At 36.6% G+C, this 15,179-nt stretch overlaps 1 protein-coding gene across 4 annotated transcripts in view; it reads left to right on the forward strand.

The window, feature by feature from the left end:
• Positions 1–15,179, forward strand: part of LOC118524501 (uncharacterized) — a 108,261-nt gene that overhangs the window by 56,520 nt on the left and 36,562 nt on the right. For all 4 annotated transcript variants that reach the window (XM_078054845.1, XM_078054846.1, XM_078054848.1 and 1 more), the window contains 2 exons: positions 5,645–5,798; positions 14,683–14,852. In XM_078054845.1, coding sequence (XP_077910971.1) covers positions 5,645–5,798; positions 14,683–14,749 — 221 coding nt within the window. In that variant the 3' untranslated portion in view covers positions 14,750–14,852. The remainder of the gene's footprint in view (positions 1–5,644; positions 5,799–14,682; positions 14,853–15,179) is intronic.

The following is a 15,179-nucleotide window of genomic DNA, read 5'->3' on the forward strand; positions in this document are numbered from 1 at the left end:
TAACAGACTAGCCCAGATATCTTCTCAGAGATATCTCAGAGTTCCATAAAAAGCAAGAGTGCAAGCTCTGAAGGCATAAGCAATTTCCAAGCCTCTGCCTGCATACACTTACTAAAGTCCCGTTGACCAAACAGTCACCCAGATATCCTCCAGATGTAAGGAGTGGAAAGATCAAGACCATCACACTGTGGTAGAGACAGCTATGTCACATTCCAAAGAAGAGTCCGTGTAGTGAAGGAAAGCGTTTGCCATTGTTTTTGCGAGATCTACCACAACTGAGAAGCAATCTATTAACTTTGAAAATTCAATTTATTTATTTTTTAGAGAGAGAGAGTGAGCGAGCAAGCATGAGCCCGAGGGTGGGGGCCAGGGAGGGGCAGAGGGAGAAGGAAAGAGAAAACCTTAAGCAGGCTCCACGCCCAGTGTGGAGCCCAGAACCCTATGGGGGCTCAGTCTCAGGACCCTGAAATCATGACCTGAGCTGAAATGAAGAGTCAGATGCTTAACTGTCTGACCCACCCAGGTGCCCCTGAAAATTTCAATTTTTTATAGAGAAAATAAGGAGTGTTGGTTATTCAGGCTAGGCTGTTAAATGAAAATCATACAATAGAGCTTCTATTTGCTATGATATTTGCTTGTCAGAGGAGAAATAATTTCTTACCTTTACTCCTACTTAGAAATAGGAAAAAGTTTTGTAGATAAGAACCCACAAGGGTAAGCCCCAATAAAAAGGTTGATTACCTAAATACATTGAAATTAAGAACTACTTTCACTAGAAGACATAAAAAACATGAAAGCTGAGCACAGACTGTCAGTCATGTTGAACTAAAGTGGATTATATAACCCCAAACTCCTAAAGATCAATAAAATAAAAGCAATAAGATAAACAACTCCATAGAAATATGGGGGCAGGAGGAGAGGAAGACTACCTGAATGTCATTTCACAGAAGAAGAAACTTAGAGGCCAATAGATAAATGATAAAAACTCAATCTTATAACACACTGGGGAAGGGTAAGTTGAACTCTCAGATACAATTTCAACTCTAAAGATTGGCAAATATCAAAAAGCCAGACAATGATGAATGTTGTAAAGGATATGAAGCAATAACAACTCATGTATTTTGGACAGGAAATAGTATAAATAGTTTGGAAAATGATTTGGCACTATTTTGTAGAGTTAAAAATGTGCATATCCTATGACCCAGAAAATCACTTGTAGATAAACAGAGTAATCTCTGCTAATGTGTACCAGGAAGCACGTACAATAATGTTCACAGCAGCAATATATATCTATATATATGTATCTATATATAGATATATATAGTCAATATAAAAGTGAATATCTGGAAACAACCTAAACGTTTATTGACATGAAAACATATATAACATTTTTTATCCTTTTTGCACCATGTCAATTACAGTGTGAAAAATCAATAAACAAGAGATACAAGTATCAATGTGAGTGAAAAAGTCTATCTTCATCAGGATAATACAGTGGGAGCACCTTCATAAAAACTTTTCAATATGCAATGGGCACCTGGGTGGCTCAGTCGTTAAGCATCTGCCTTCGGCTCAGGTCATGATCCCAGGGTCCTGGGATCGAGCCCCGCATCGGGCTTCCTGCTCCGCATGAAGCCTGCTTCTCCCTCTCCCACTCCCCCTGCTTGCGTTCCCTCTCTGGCTGTGTCTCTCTCTGTCAAATAAATAAAATCTTTAAAAAATAAAATAAAACAACAACAACAACAACAAAAAAACTTTTCAATATGCAACCCATGCAAAACCAATATATTGCTTAGGGTATGTGTGTATCATAAAAATATGTAAAAATTCCAGGATAGTGGTATGGCGGGCAGGATAAGATACATGAACATGTCAATAGTAATGCAGTATTTCATTGTATTATTCTTGATACCTTACATATACGTGATATGTATTCTTTGGTATATATGTATACTTTTTGTTTTATTTATTTATTTATTTTTTTAAAGATTTTATTTATTTATTTGACAGAGAGAGACATAGCAAGAGAGGGAACACAAGCAGGGGGAGTAGGAGAGGGAGAAGCAGGCTTCCCCGCGGAGCAGGGAGCCCGATGTGGGGCTCGATCCCAGGACCCTGGGATCACGACCTGAGCCGAAGGCAGACGCTTAACGACTGAGCCACCCAGGCACCCCTACTTTTTGTTTTAAGAAAGAGAACAGTGGCATGTGGGCTGTTATCACTTAGAGTTTTTAATTAGGACTTCTCCAAATATTTCACTAAGCATCCATTACTCCTGAGGTCTGGGGATAAAATCAAAGCCCTTGCATTAAGCACAGAATGTCTTTGAATTCTCTAGTGACATTAAAAAATTTGATCATTAATTTTGCATTCTACTCCATAACATTTTAGTGATTATTTTAATATTGGAATAAAGCTGTTACTCTAAAAATCTAGTAGAATTGAAGTTCTTAGAAAATGAATCATTTAATTCTATGGCTTTAAGGACTCCCAGAAAACTATAGAGTATTTTACATGGTAAACACAGGGTTTGTTATATTATCATAAGAGGAAGTGTTTCAAGTTTTAAAATTCTGTGGTTGTTATAACACAATAAAGAAAGCCTTACAAAGGAGAGACAAAAAAAATTGCCATAGTATTGAAAGTATCAAAGATAGACTCTCAAGTACATATTATTATCATGTCACATGCTACATATTATTGCTTGTTTCATTGGCTACTTGCTTTCCTAGAATGTAAGCTCCTTCTGGTCAGAGATGTTCATTTTTTTATCCTTCTATCCAAAGTAAGTAGCACAGAGAATGTTCTATAGGTACACTCTCCCACCTCCCACCCCCAGCTCTCTTAATAATAGCAAGTTATTTGATTACCAGTTTGGCAGTAGAGGACAAATCCCAGTGTAGGGAGGGTCGCTGGTATTCAGAACACCAACATATCCCAGGAGCTGGGCCTTTTCTTTGGAATCTCACTAACCACAACTGCCATTTCCTTCTTGGCCTCAGGAGCACTGTGCTCTCTCTCCTTAACTCTTTCTGAAATGAGTGGACATGGGGCTGTCTCTTAATACCACACAGCATGACTGGTAGCATTTAACAAAACTTTCTTAAATCTAGTGAAGTATAATTATTACTCAGAAAATAAGTTACTGACTGGTTATTGTTGCTCCTCAGTCACTAGTCCAAATTTTTGCTGACCACCTTGCCTAGATCTCATTTTGACTTCAATATGGCAGTAGCCATCTTCTACCACCCCATGGTATTCTCAACAATATCTAGATTCTAGGTTCAAGAGAATGTGGTTGCAGAAGAGAAAAGAATTCAGTTTATCTACTCTCTAAACTCTGCCTTTCAAGTCATAATTTTCAGTTTTATAATTTATATCATTTCAGTGTAATTACCAAAGAGACCACCTTCCACCTTCAGTGGATACCATTTCCCAAAGGATAATCACATAGCTTCAAAAATGTTTGGCATTAGTATAAGAGATAGACTAATTTCGGAGAGATTAGAGTCTGGGAAGGAGCATGGGGAGCAGGGTTGGTGGCAGGTACACTTTCCACAGAGGTGGTTTAATAAAAGTTTGTTGAGTACATGAATTAAAGGGCTAATGAACATTTTTGGGGTATACTGTGATGAGAAGAAGACGCAAAAGAAAACAGATGAAAACGTAGGCAGTAGAGAAGTCAGCAAACCAATATTTAAAAAACAGTAATATTGATCGAACTTTTTTTGTTGCCAAATTGTTTTTAAACCTTAGTTGAGTGTAATTCCACTAATGGGGTGTGCCAACCTTCTGATGGGGCCTTTTTCATGACCTAATGAAACAACACTGCAAACAGGAAAGCAGCTCACAATGTTTGCCAAAAGAGAATGAGATTCCAGGCACACCAATTTGGATGTTTTTCAAGTTTGATGTGTATATGTTTACTTTAGAAGGCTGAACACACGAGCAATTACGAAGGCACTCCTTGGATTCAGTCTGCTCATGTCAAATGACTGGTGAAATAGGCGCATCACTTAAAAAGATTTTTTTTTTTTATAGTAAGGGGGTATTATACAAAATCTGGTAGAAGAATCGTTCATTCATCCAACAATTTATTGTGCCTTTCTATACTCTGCTGGGTTTAAGAATATACACATAATTTAGACTTAATTCCTGTATTCCTAGTAACCTAGCATTTAATGCAGATAAAAAGTAATATAGATTATGTAAGCTTGTGTAAATATAAAGGACCTCAAAAGGGTTACAAAACAGCAAAAAAGAAAAAAAAAAAACCCAACAACCAAAAAACCACAGGAATGTGTTACAGTAAGAACACTCTAACAAATTTGTATAGTGATTGTGAAATCGAAGTCAATGAACTTGGAAGTTTCGAGTATTATGATTGGCAACTGTCTGTAAGAGATCTAAGAATTAGTACAAAGCAGGTATCAGTGGAATACCCTATGTAATGCCTCTGGATTAAAACCATGTAGAATTCTATGGTTGTAGAGACAGTATCTTCCTAGAGAAGGGTACAGGTGAGAAGGAACACAGCAAAGTCTATTTTCTGCATGTGTCTTATGGAAGCAGGATCCAGAAAACAGAGCCAATTGGAGATGGAGAGAGAATGAAGGGCAGCCTAGTTACAAAGGGAGAGTTTACAATATTTTATCCTTACTGGTATGAGGAATAAGAAGGAATCATGGTATTAGGGTAATGATTTCCTAGAAAAATAGGAAGTCCAAATATGTATATATAGGGGTGAAAGAGTTTTAAAATAACCGCTAAGAAGAGCAAAAGACAGAGAAAAGGTGAGGGTGAGACAGATGACAGGGAAGAACCAACAGTTAAACATTTCAGGACACACTGCTTGCTTTGGTAGTGGAATGATCATACTAATTTACGATTAATATGTAAATATATTTTATAATTTAACTTTTTGGAAGTTAAACTTTGAATATGGCAGAAAGTACTTAGAGTTAAATGTTATTCACATGTAAGGGATCATTATTATATCTCTTTCATAGGGATCTTCCCCCCCAATCTGATGTAGAAAAAAATAAACCAAAAATGAATCTTTTGAAAGTGATAAAAATACTTACTAATTCATACTATATACATTCATTAAATGCTTGTTATCTGTAAAGCAATGTTCTGGAATAGAAAACTCCTACAATATTATGTCACTTTAATTCTTTTTAAGCATTTTGATGTCTTTCATTTGCTTTTACTTTACAGCTAATGCTTTTTATAGAGATGACAATGTACAATATATTAGTCACATTATCAAAGAGATCTGTTTAATTCCCAGTGAAATCGTACCCAACTGCATTAGATAAAATAAAGCAAAAACCATAGCCTTCCATGTGCATGTGGCAAGCATACTACTTTGTACTTTGGAACTTTTAGGACTATAGAGTAGTAGTAGGTGGAGCTACTTTCCTACCAATAACCATCTTCCACTTCTTTCTTTATCAAGAGAACCCCAATTTATCAGAGAAGCAATATTCCCAGTGAAAAAATATTTCTTTCCTAAGACCCTTTCCTGAGACCACATTAGGTTCGTCGTATAACCCAGTGTTTCCCAGTGAAATGTAAGAAGAAATCTGATGAAGAAGGACTGGTGCTTCCACGATGACTTTCACCCTTTGTTCTTTCCCAGGTCCTCTTGGGAATGCAGCCAGGATGCAGCAGCCATCTTGCAACCATGAGCATGTGATAACATCTGAACCGCAGAGAAAGACAGCAGCATGGAATTTTGATGGCACTGTGGTGCCTCCCACTTGCCCTAGTGCTTCCACCTGCAGTCTCGTTATGTGAGAAACATAAATCCCTATTTGACTTGGTCACTGTGGTCAGTTTTCTGATTCGTGGAATTTAAGAGAGTCAGAGACAAGTAGTAATTCCAGAGGAAGAATGAAAAACAAAAACAAAAAAAGATGGGACAAAATACAAATCAACAGAAGGCTATCTTTTCATGTTTAAAACTGATATCAACTTATAGGAGCTAGTAAAATAGTTCCACCTAATGAGTTATAGCTCTTTCAATAAGCACTACATTTTACTGATTCTCAGGTGTACATTTTTTCGTATTTTTATCTCTGAAGTTAGGTGTTTTACAATTGCTGTTGGCTAGGTGGCACTCCTATTGTGGATGCTATTGTCTGCACATGTGCATAAGAACTGACAGAATTAGTGCCAGTGGCTTGGAAGAAAATCCTGGACACAACGATAGAGCTCTTTTGTAAGAAATGCTGTGTCCCCAATGCTCTTAATGGCACAGATGATGCTATTGTGTGGAAAATCATAGGCGTTAACAATTCTTGTACAAAACATGATTTTGTAGATCTGAACTTGAAATATGAAAAAGTGTTTCAGATGCCTTAACCTATCTATTTTGCTTATGTTTTCTTTTCTATATATGCATTAGAGTAATATGTAATCCTGAAGAAGTCTAACAGGGCTCTTTTCGTATGTATAAAATTAAAGTTCTAAGAGAAAATAAGTATGGGTTATAATTTAATTGTCAGCTTTTTAGTCTTTCTTAGTGATATGTAAAATAATGGTATATTATAAGATCTGATATCCTGGATGGGGTGAAATATCATAAAGCTCTGCTCTGCCAGGAGGAAATGTCAGCCGCCTTTTTCGCAGCACGATGTTGTAATAGAACATAGGGCTTGGGGAAAAAGAGGCCAAGGCCTGGTCCAAAGTAGTATTTTGTGGATTACATGCAAAGTGCCCAGTAGACTGCCTGGCAGTTACATTGCTTTAGGGACTCACCCTATAAGTTGCTCCCATGGGGAGCGCTAAACTCTGGTCTAAATCTCATAGGCAAGTCAGATCCCACACTTGACAGATACACAAGATATATATTTGTGGGATGGATTAATTTTTAAAAGTTCAAATCAGCTTCATATATCAGGCAGGTTAGTCATATATTTTTTAACTTTTCTTCAAGTATAATGTTTTCATGTAATATATTTATACTGTTGCCCTCTAAAACGTTTGTATTTCAACTAAATTTCAGGAACTTTGTTGATTTTTCTTGAATAGAGGCAAATTTTTATATGCTTATTTTAAAAGGGAAAACACTATACTTTCAAGAAAATAAATTATTTGCCTAGGGTCACAGAGATAATCAGTGGCATAATTAGGATTAAAATTCACATTTACCTGTTTTAAGAGTCCATGTTTCTTATACTACATGTAAGTTAAAACAAGCCTCCCACTTCCTAAATCATCCCAGTAAGATGTTGGAATCAGAGTAAGTTGCTGACAGAAGAAGCCAAAAATCACAACTAAATTATGCAAAGTTCAACTGCAAAAATTTAAACAAAAACTAACCAGTTTGACCAAGTTGGTGTTATTCAGGAAAAGAAAAAAAAGGAAAAATAAGATGGAATGGGATAAAATTTCCTACATAATGAAGAGAGAATAAAGAAGTTGTGGTTATGAATGACAAAATATCCTGTCATTTTTTTTTTAATGTTGTGACAAGGGTAAAATTGGGTCATTTGATTACCAAAATGCTTTTTATAAAAAATAACCTTTGTGAAGAAATTCAAAAGGGCAGAACCTATTTTGGACAATCATAAAATTTCTTCACTGAGAGTCCAATTTCCCAGCTACTATCAATTTAAATGTGAAGATGTAGAATCATTGGCTATACACTGGCAGCAGAATTGGGTATGACAAAGACTTGATTAATCTGATTAACTAGCAGTTATTAAGAAGATAGGTACAATTTATTATATATGATTGTCATAGATAAATGCTCAAGCCTGTCTTTAGATATTGGTTGCATTTGAGACTCACAAATTGATTTTCTACATATGAAACCAAACAAAACTCTCCTGTGAACAAGAACTTCATTCCCAAGGTCTTGAACATAAGAACTGTTCTCTTAATAGATCACAACATCAAATATCCTGTTGTGCACCTGAGCACAGTACAAAGCATATATTTGACTTAAAAAAGAATGTGAAAAAGGGAAAATTTCAGGAGAATATTCCAATTTATATAATTGTATTTTTTAAAAGATTTATTTATTTATTTGAGAGAGAGCATGGGAGGCAAGAGCAGAGGGAGAGGGAGAGAGAAACTCAAGCAGACTCTGCGCTGAGCGCAAGCCCGATGGAGGGCTTGATCTTACAATCCTGAGATCAGGACCTGAGCTGAAACCAAGAGCTGGAAGCTTAATGGACTATGCCGCTTAGGCACCCCTGCATAACTGTATTTTTTTTTAAAAAGATTTTATTTATTTATTTGTCAGAGAGAGAGAGAGAGCATAAGCAGGGGGACCAGCAAGCAGAGGAAGAAGCAGGCTCCCTGCTGAGCAAGGAGCCAAGGTAGGACTTGATCCCAGGACCCTGGGATCATGACCTGAGCTGAAGGCAGATGCTTAACTGACTGAGCCAGCCAGGCATCCCTATAATTGTATTTTTTAAATTAAATTTCTTTTTAGCATGTTGAGTTAAAGACAACAATGCTGGATACCTTGTTAGCTATGCTTTTTATTTATTTTTATTATTTTTTAAATATTTTATTTATTTATTTAGAAAGAGCACAAGAGAGCAAGGGGTGAGGGAAGGAGCAGAGGGAGAGGGAGAGAGAGAATCTCCAGCAGATTCTCCACTGAGTGCAGAGCCTGACTGGGCTCTATCTCACAACCCTGAGATCATGACTTGAGCTGAAATCAAGAGCTGGACGTTTAACCAACTGACCCACCCAGGCACCCCTGGATATGCCTTGTTAGCTATGATTTTTAAACCTCTAATATATCTTAAAGAAAAATTAGTCTATTTACTTACTTCTGTTTTCTTGATAATTAACCCATAAAACTATTGTTTGATGCGAATTGTCTGGCATATTAAAGGATACTTTTAGGGGAGGGGTAGGGGAATGGGTAACAGGGTGATGGATATTAAGGAGGGCATGTGCTGTGATGAGCACTGGGTGTTATACGTAACTAATGAGTCATTGAACACTACATCAAAAACTAATAATGTACAATACAGTGGCTAACTGAACATAATAATAAAAAAAAGAAGACAAAAATAAATAAATAAGGGATATTTATTTTTATTTTTTTGACTTGAAAAGCAACCTAACAAAGAAAGTTAACCCTAAAGGCTATGGTCTACTCCTATAAAGATACATTATTTGGTTTTTAAGAATTTTATAATTTTCTAAACTTTATCTTAAGCAAAGAACATTTTCACTCTATTAACCTTCTCTATGGAACTTAGGAAGAGCCTGGAGAAGCTAACTAGACTCTTCCACCTAAGAAATTGACTAGGGGTAATTATGTGAAAGTTATAATCAGGAGGCTTTTTTGTCTGTATAGAAATAAATGTTTTAAAAAGCTTCTCTTGGTAAAGTCTAATATTAGGTTAAATCATATGCAATTTCAATTTTGATGATTAAAAATGGATGAATAGCAATAATTTCATATACTTCAGCAAAATACATTGAGAAACTGAAATAAGTTTAAGATGTAATGGTTATTGGCTCAAGACACAAAATGCAACTTGTATCTGGAATAAAAAATTAACTTGTCTGTGGGAAGATCAATATTAAATGAAAGTAATTATGTCAAGGGATGCTAAAGTGGTTCTCAAGACCACCACCAGCTGCAGTACGTGGAAACTTATTAGAAAAGCATATGTAGCCCCACCCTAGATCTTCTGAATCTGACATTCTAGAGTGAAGCTTAGAAATCTATGCTTTAATAAGCCCTCAGATGATTTTGATATATGCTAATATTTAAGAACCACTAAACTATGTCTTTTCCAGCATATATGTCTTCACTATCACTGAGAATTGAATTGAACTGAATTGAACTTGTATTTATTAAATATCCATGCCAACTGATATAGAAAACAACAGCAACACAATCTTTCTACTCTATACATTTGAATGTAAGGGTTAGTATATACTTACAGCACTGTCTTTTATGCTATCCTTTCATTCTCCCATTTAGAAAGGATTTGATGGTAGTAAGAAATCATACTTCCTTATTATCAAGGAAGGGAGTGAGGTTTTGAAGAAAGGAATAAAACCACTTGACATATATATAATCCCAAATATAAGGAAACAAATGAAGACCTAAACTTATGAGATGTGTAGCTATGTGGAAAAATAGAAAAGTGACAAAGAGAAAGGAACCAAGGGACAGAGATTCGAATATAGTATAGTGTTTTGAGAATTTTCAGATAGTGGAACAAATGTGGGAACACTAGTCTTATAAGTAGTTCAAGGCTGGTGATCAAAGATGAAACTAGGATTAGAAGCTCCACTGTTAGAACATACCGAGGTTACGTATGTTACCCCGTTACTACTGGATTAGAGGAAAGCAAATGCTTTTTGTGTTTGAAACTTACGTTTTTCAAGTGAGAGACAAATAAAAGTAATGGATACAAAATACCATCAAAAAGATTTTGGATTCATATCTGATGAAGTGGATGTCAACAAGATGATGAAAACATTTTTGATTGCTAGTATTCTGAGATAAACTCACTCACTTTTTTGTAATGGTCTACTTGAAAGTGTAGGCTTTTATGGTTTTGAAGTGTCACCAAATGATTTGAACTATTTCAGTTCATAAGAAATACTAGGTATGACAAAGCTATGTGACAAAAACCTACGGCAAATATCAGCTCTAAAGGAGGAGTTCCAGGTCCAGCCCATTTATAGTTGGGGAGAAGACAGGCATGTCCACATTCAATTCCGATAAGAAAACATTCTGGGAGCTTCTAGCCAGTGAAATAAGATAAAAAAAGAAATAGCAAACAAGTACTAGAAGGGTGGAGACAAAAATGTCCTTAATTATATATAACCGAAAATTCAAAAGAATCAATATGCTATTTATTAACATAATAAATGGACAAAAAGACTTGAGTAAAATGAAAGATATATTTAATATTACATATGTATTTCAAATTTCCATAATTTAATCTATTCATTATATCTAATCCAGTCAAAATCTAAGGAGGATTTTTGAGTAAACTTTAAAAATTGATTCTAAAATAAATGAATGTAGAAAGATAAAGGTCCATGAATAGTTAAAGAAATTTTTACAAAGGAGCCAAGAAAGGACTTGTCCAAACAGAACTTAAGGCATATCACAAAACTATTGTTAAAAAAATGTGGTACTAGCGTAGGAACATGTAGGTAGATAATGGAATAGAATAGAGTCCAGGAAGAGGAGAAAGAATATGATCAAGGTGACATCATAAATTAGAAAAGATAGATTCTTTAATATAAGCAACAGAAGAATTAGGTCACCACATGAAGGAAAATGAATTTGAAATTCATACTTTATACCACATAAAAAGAAAAGAAGAAAAATTCTAAATTTGAAAGACAAAAATCTAAAGCATTTATGAAAAAAAACCCAAAAACTATAGAAGTTTAACTTTGTGATTTCATTTGGGGAATCCCCCAAAATGTCCAAAGCACAAATGAGAAGAGGAAAAGATACATTTAGCAAAATCCAAATATAAACATTCTGTTTAACAAAGGACTCCATAAGCAAAGTTAACAAGCAGGTATAGATTAAAAGAAGATATTTATAATGTGAAAACCAACAAGTGATAATTATATTACATAGACCCATACAGTGTGTAAGTTGGTTTTCTGCAAATAAGTAAAAAAGTCTGTAGATTCAGGAACAATTGATTAAAATAAATGGAATTCACAGAAGCATGGGGCTAGGGATCAAATTGTAAGTAGCAGATATTGACTAATTTAAACAATCATGAGCTATCATTATCAGACTGACAAAAATTTAAAAAGCTTCATAACATCAACTGCTGGTGGAGGGCAGATGATGTAGTCACTTTGGTCAATAATGGCCAGTATTTGGTGAAATTAACTATTCATGTAACTATGATCCAACAATCCCACTCTTGATGTACACACCAGAGGAACTCTCTCCACTTCAATAGAAAGATCTGTTCATTATAATGTTAGTTATGTTAGCAAAAGGGTAGGAGGCAACTACACATATTTATCACTAGAGGAATATCTAAGTATCATGTGTAAGATTTACCAAAGCTATTGGGGTCTCTCAGGAGGCCCCCCAGTAAAGAATGATCCCCTTTACTTCTGAACACACTGTGGAATAAAAGCAAGAATAGATGGAGATCTACATACTGCTTTTAGTACTGATAGCAGAGTACTGGAAGATATAGTTTAATGTGAGACAAAAGGGGTACAGTAATTGAAAACCAAAGTACGTAGACTCTTCAACTCTGAGCAGAAGATAAAGCGAACAACTCCCTGTAGGTAGCCTGGGCCGATGAGGAAGCAGGCAGAACAGAGCAGAGCATACCAACCATTCTCAAATTACAGATGAAGAAGTCACTCCACTTCCCAAAAGCAGAGTGAAAAGCAGGGTAGAATGAGGCTCTTTATGGGAAAGTGACATCCTGTGTGGGGAAGATAGCAACAGGGGTAGAACTAAAAGCATTATATTGGTTGAAAAAGTTGGGAATGATACAATGTATAGTTATATATAACTGTATATACATATACACGTATAACTTTAAAAAAAAAGAACACAAATAGAAAGTAAACATAGCACATTTTTCAGGGGTGTTTATCTAAGGAAATATATGGAAGGTCAATTAGAAAGGTAGAGATTACACATAACTTTGTGGATGTTGATGTCTATGTCTATGGGGGATTAATACTAAAAATTAAAAAAATAGTAATAAAAGAGGAGATTTGCACAAATAGAGGAAGGTCATGTGACTTGAATTTAAGCATATGAACAACTTACTCCCATACCTCTGGAGAAAACATTAGGGATGAGGAAATGATGTGGCATACTATGATTATGCTTTCACTTGCATTTGTATACAAAAAAATAAAACAACAAAAATAACAAATAACAGTTATGAAATGACCGCAATGGTCCCGGGACTCGGTGATGGACCAGGTATTGAGCCTTCCCTAGAGCCTGGAATCTTTGGAGTGACAGCTTTCCTGTGTACATAAAGACCTTTACATCTAAGGAGAGTTCATTGTTACTCAGGAGTTACGATGTTTGTGAGAGAGAAAGGAAAGCAAAAAGAAATCATCTCCACGATCCAGGCATCTTTTTCTCTTCACGGCTGTGCTTTTCACTTCCACACTGCGCTCTTGAACCAGTTCTCTTCTCTACTCCATCAGTCACTAGGGATGGAGACATGCTGCTAATTCAGTTCATCTTGTTCCTTTCTCAGAATCTGCAGGGATAAACAGAACCAGTTTTGCTATTTTTGTTACATAAATATCTTGTGAGAAATCTGCTAGCAAACTGCCCCTGCATGGAGCCAGGTGGGGGCCAGGCCAGGGAGGAGAGGGGCCTGCCAGCTGGGGTGGACCTCCCTGGCTCAGCGCTTCCCCAGACTGGATGCCATCTTGAGGCAACTCATGTTTGGGCTGCGGGTACAGCACAGGGCTGCTAAGCGGCACCGACTACAGGACTTGGAAAGTACCACTCAGCCCTACAGTAGACAGATGGTATTTCTTCTGCGTCTGTGTGGAGGGGGTGGGGGAGTGGTGGTAACAATAAGCAGCAATAGCCACTTGACAGGCTCCCTGCTGCCAAGAATTTGCATGACGAGCGCTTGCTGCCATCTGGAGAACTTGAGCTCATTAAGGAAGAATCAGCATCTCCGCTTCATTCTCTTTACCCCAGTCAGTGCGGAGGATCTCCCTTCCCAGGGGAAGAAGAGAGCAAAAGGCAAATCAATCAGATGAACCTGGCCTGGGGGGAGGCAGGCTGTGCCATCCCTTAGGGGAATTCAGGGTGAGCTGGGTGTGCTGGTCTAATCCAGAGGATGTGTGGACAGGTCTGGCACTTCGGGGCAGATTAGGTCAGTGGAGTCCGTCACCTTTGGAGCATGAGTTTGTTTGTACGCCAGTAGCTGGTGGAGGAAATGTGGAACTAGGAAGGAGAAAACTCAAATAAGCACCCCCTTTCCCATGACCTCCAGAGCGGAGTTCAATGAGGCAAAAGTCTGACCATCCACCCCAGGGAGCTGTTCACAGGCCACACAGTCCTGTGTACTATAAACACATGTGTGGGCCATTTAATTAAACATTTAACAGGTTTCCAGCTGCTGAGATTTTTGCCTGTTTAAAGCAAAATGTATTTTCAAAGTATGAAAAACATTCACTAAATATTAGTTTTGCATTTAAAATACTTTCCTTCCTTTCTTCCTTGTTAACTACCTGGGAACCTTATGGTTTTTTTTTTTTTTCTCTAAAATAAATTTTTCTCTAAAAAATATATGTATTTTTTTCTCCAAAATGCCTCCAATTGATATTTAAGTTTTACTAGGATCAAATGCTATCTTACATGAAACAACATTTTATTAAGAGATTATATCCTACAGCTAAACGAATGAAGTTATCAGCATTAGTTAAAACCTATATTTAATACACATAACGATACAGCTTTATATATGCCTATCTTCTCAGAATTTCCAGTATCAAACACCACCAAGGGGATTCTTCATAGGAAGATAAGATATGGGCCCATTTATATTAGTTATGGAATAATCAAAGAGGTTAGAGTAATACCACATTTAGCATTGATTGATGCTTTGTGAAATGTGCAAATGTGGAAACTGTATTATGTCTGTCCTCATTACCCTAGCTCCTAGCACAATTCTTGCCATGGAGGAGAATCTGTTTCTGTTTCAGCTTTGGGAGTTACAACGAAGAAGTTAATGGCAAACTTCAGCCCAAAGGGGGATTTATGAAAAGGTGATGAGCCATCATATGGACTCTAAGTGGTGAACAGCTAAGACTAGGAAGGAAGTGCCAGCACCTTGACTGCTGGAATGTGTCCACCCAGTCTCTACAAGCTGGCGGTAAGTATGCTCACGTTCTGGTGACCTCCAATCTCTGGATCTAAATTTCAAATTCTCTGAAGGTAGAATTTGATGGACCCAGCTTGGGTCAGGTGACTGCTCTGGATCAATCAGAAAAGGGGAAAGCTCGTCTACATATAATGTGTCAACAATAATGTACAATAATTGCCTGAGTCATGTAGTGGTATCAGGGATGAGGCATTCTGGTTGACTGCATATTTCAGAGAATTTGAGGTTAATGTTTGTTTGCCAAAACTTAAGACTTAAATTATTTAAAACTTTTAAGTGTGTTTCCCACTCTTACTAGAGAGTATTACTGTAGTAATT

This window comes from Halichoerus grypus, chromosome 9, assembly GCF_964656455.1.
Source record: "Halichoerus grypus chromosome 9, mHalGry1.hap1.1, whole genome shotgun sequence".
Lineage (NCBI taxonomy): Eukaryota > Metazoa > Chordata > Mammalia > Carnivora > Phocidae > Halichoerus > Halichoerus grypus.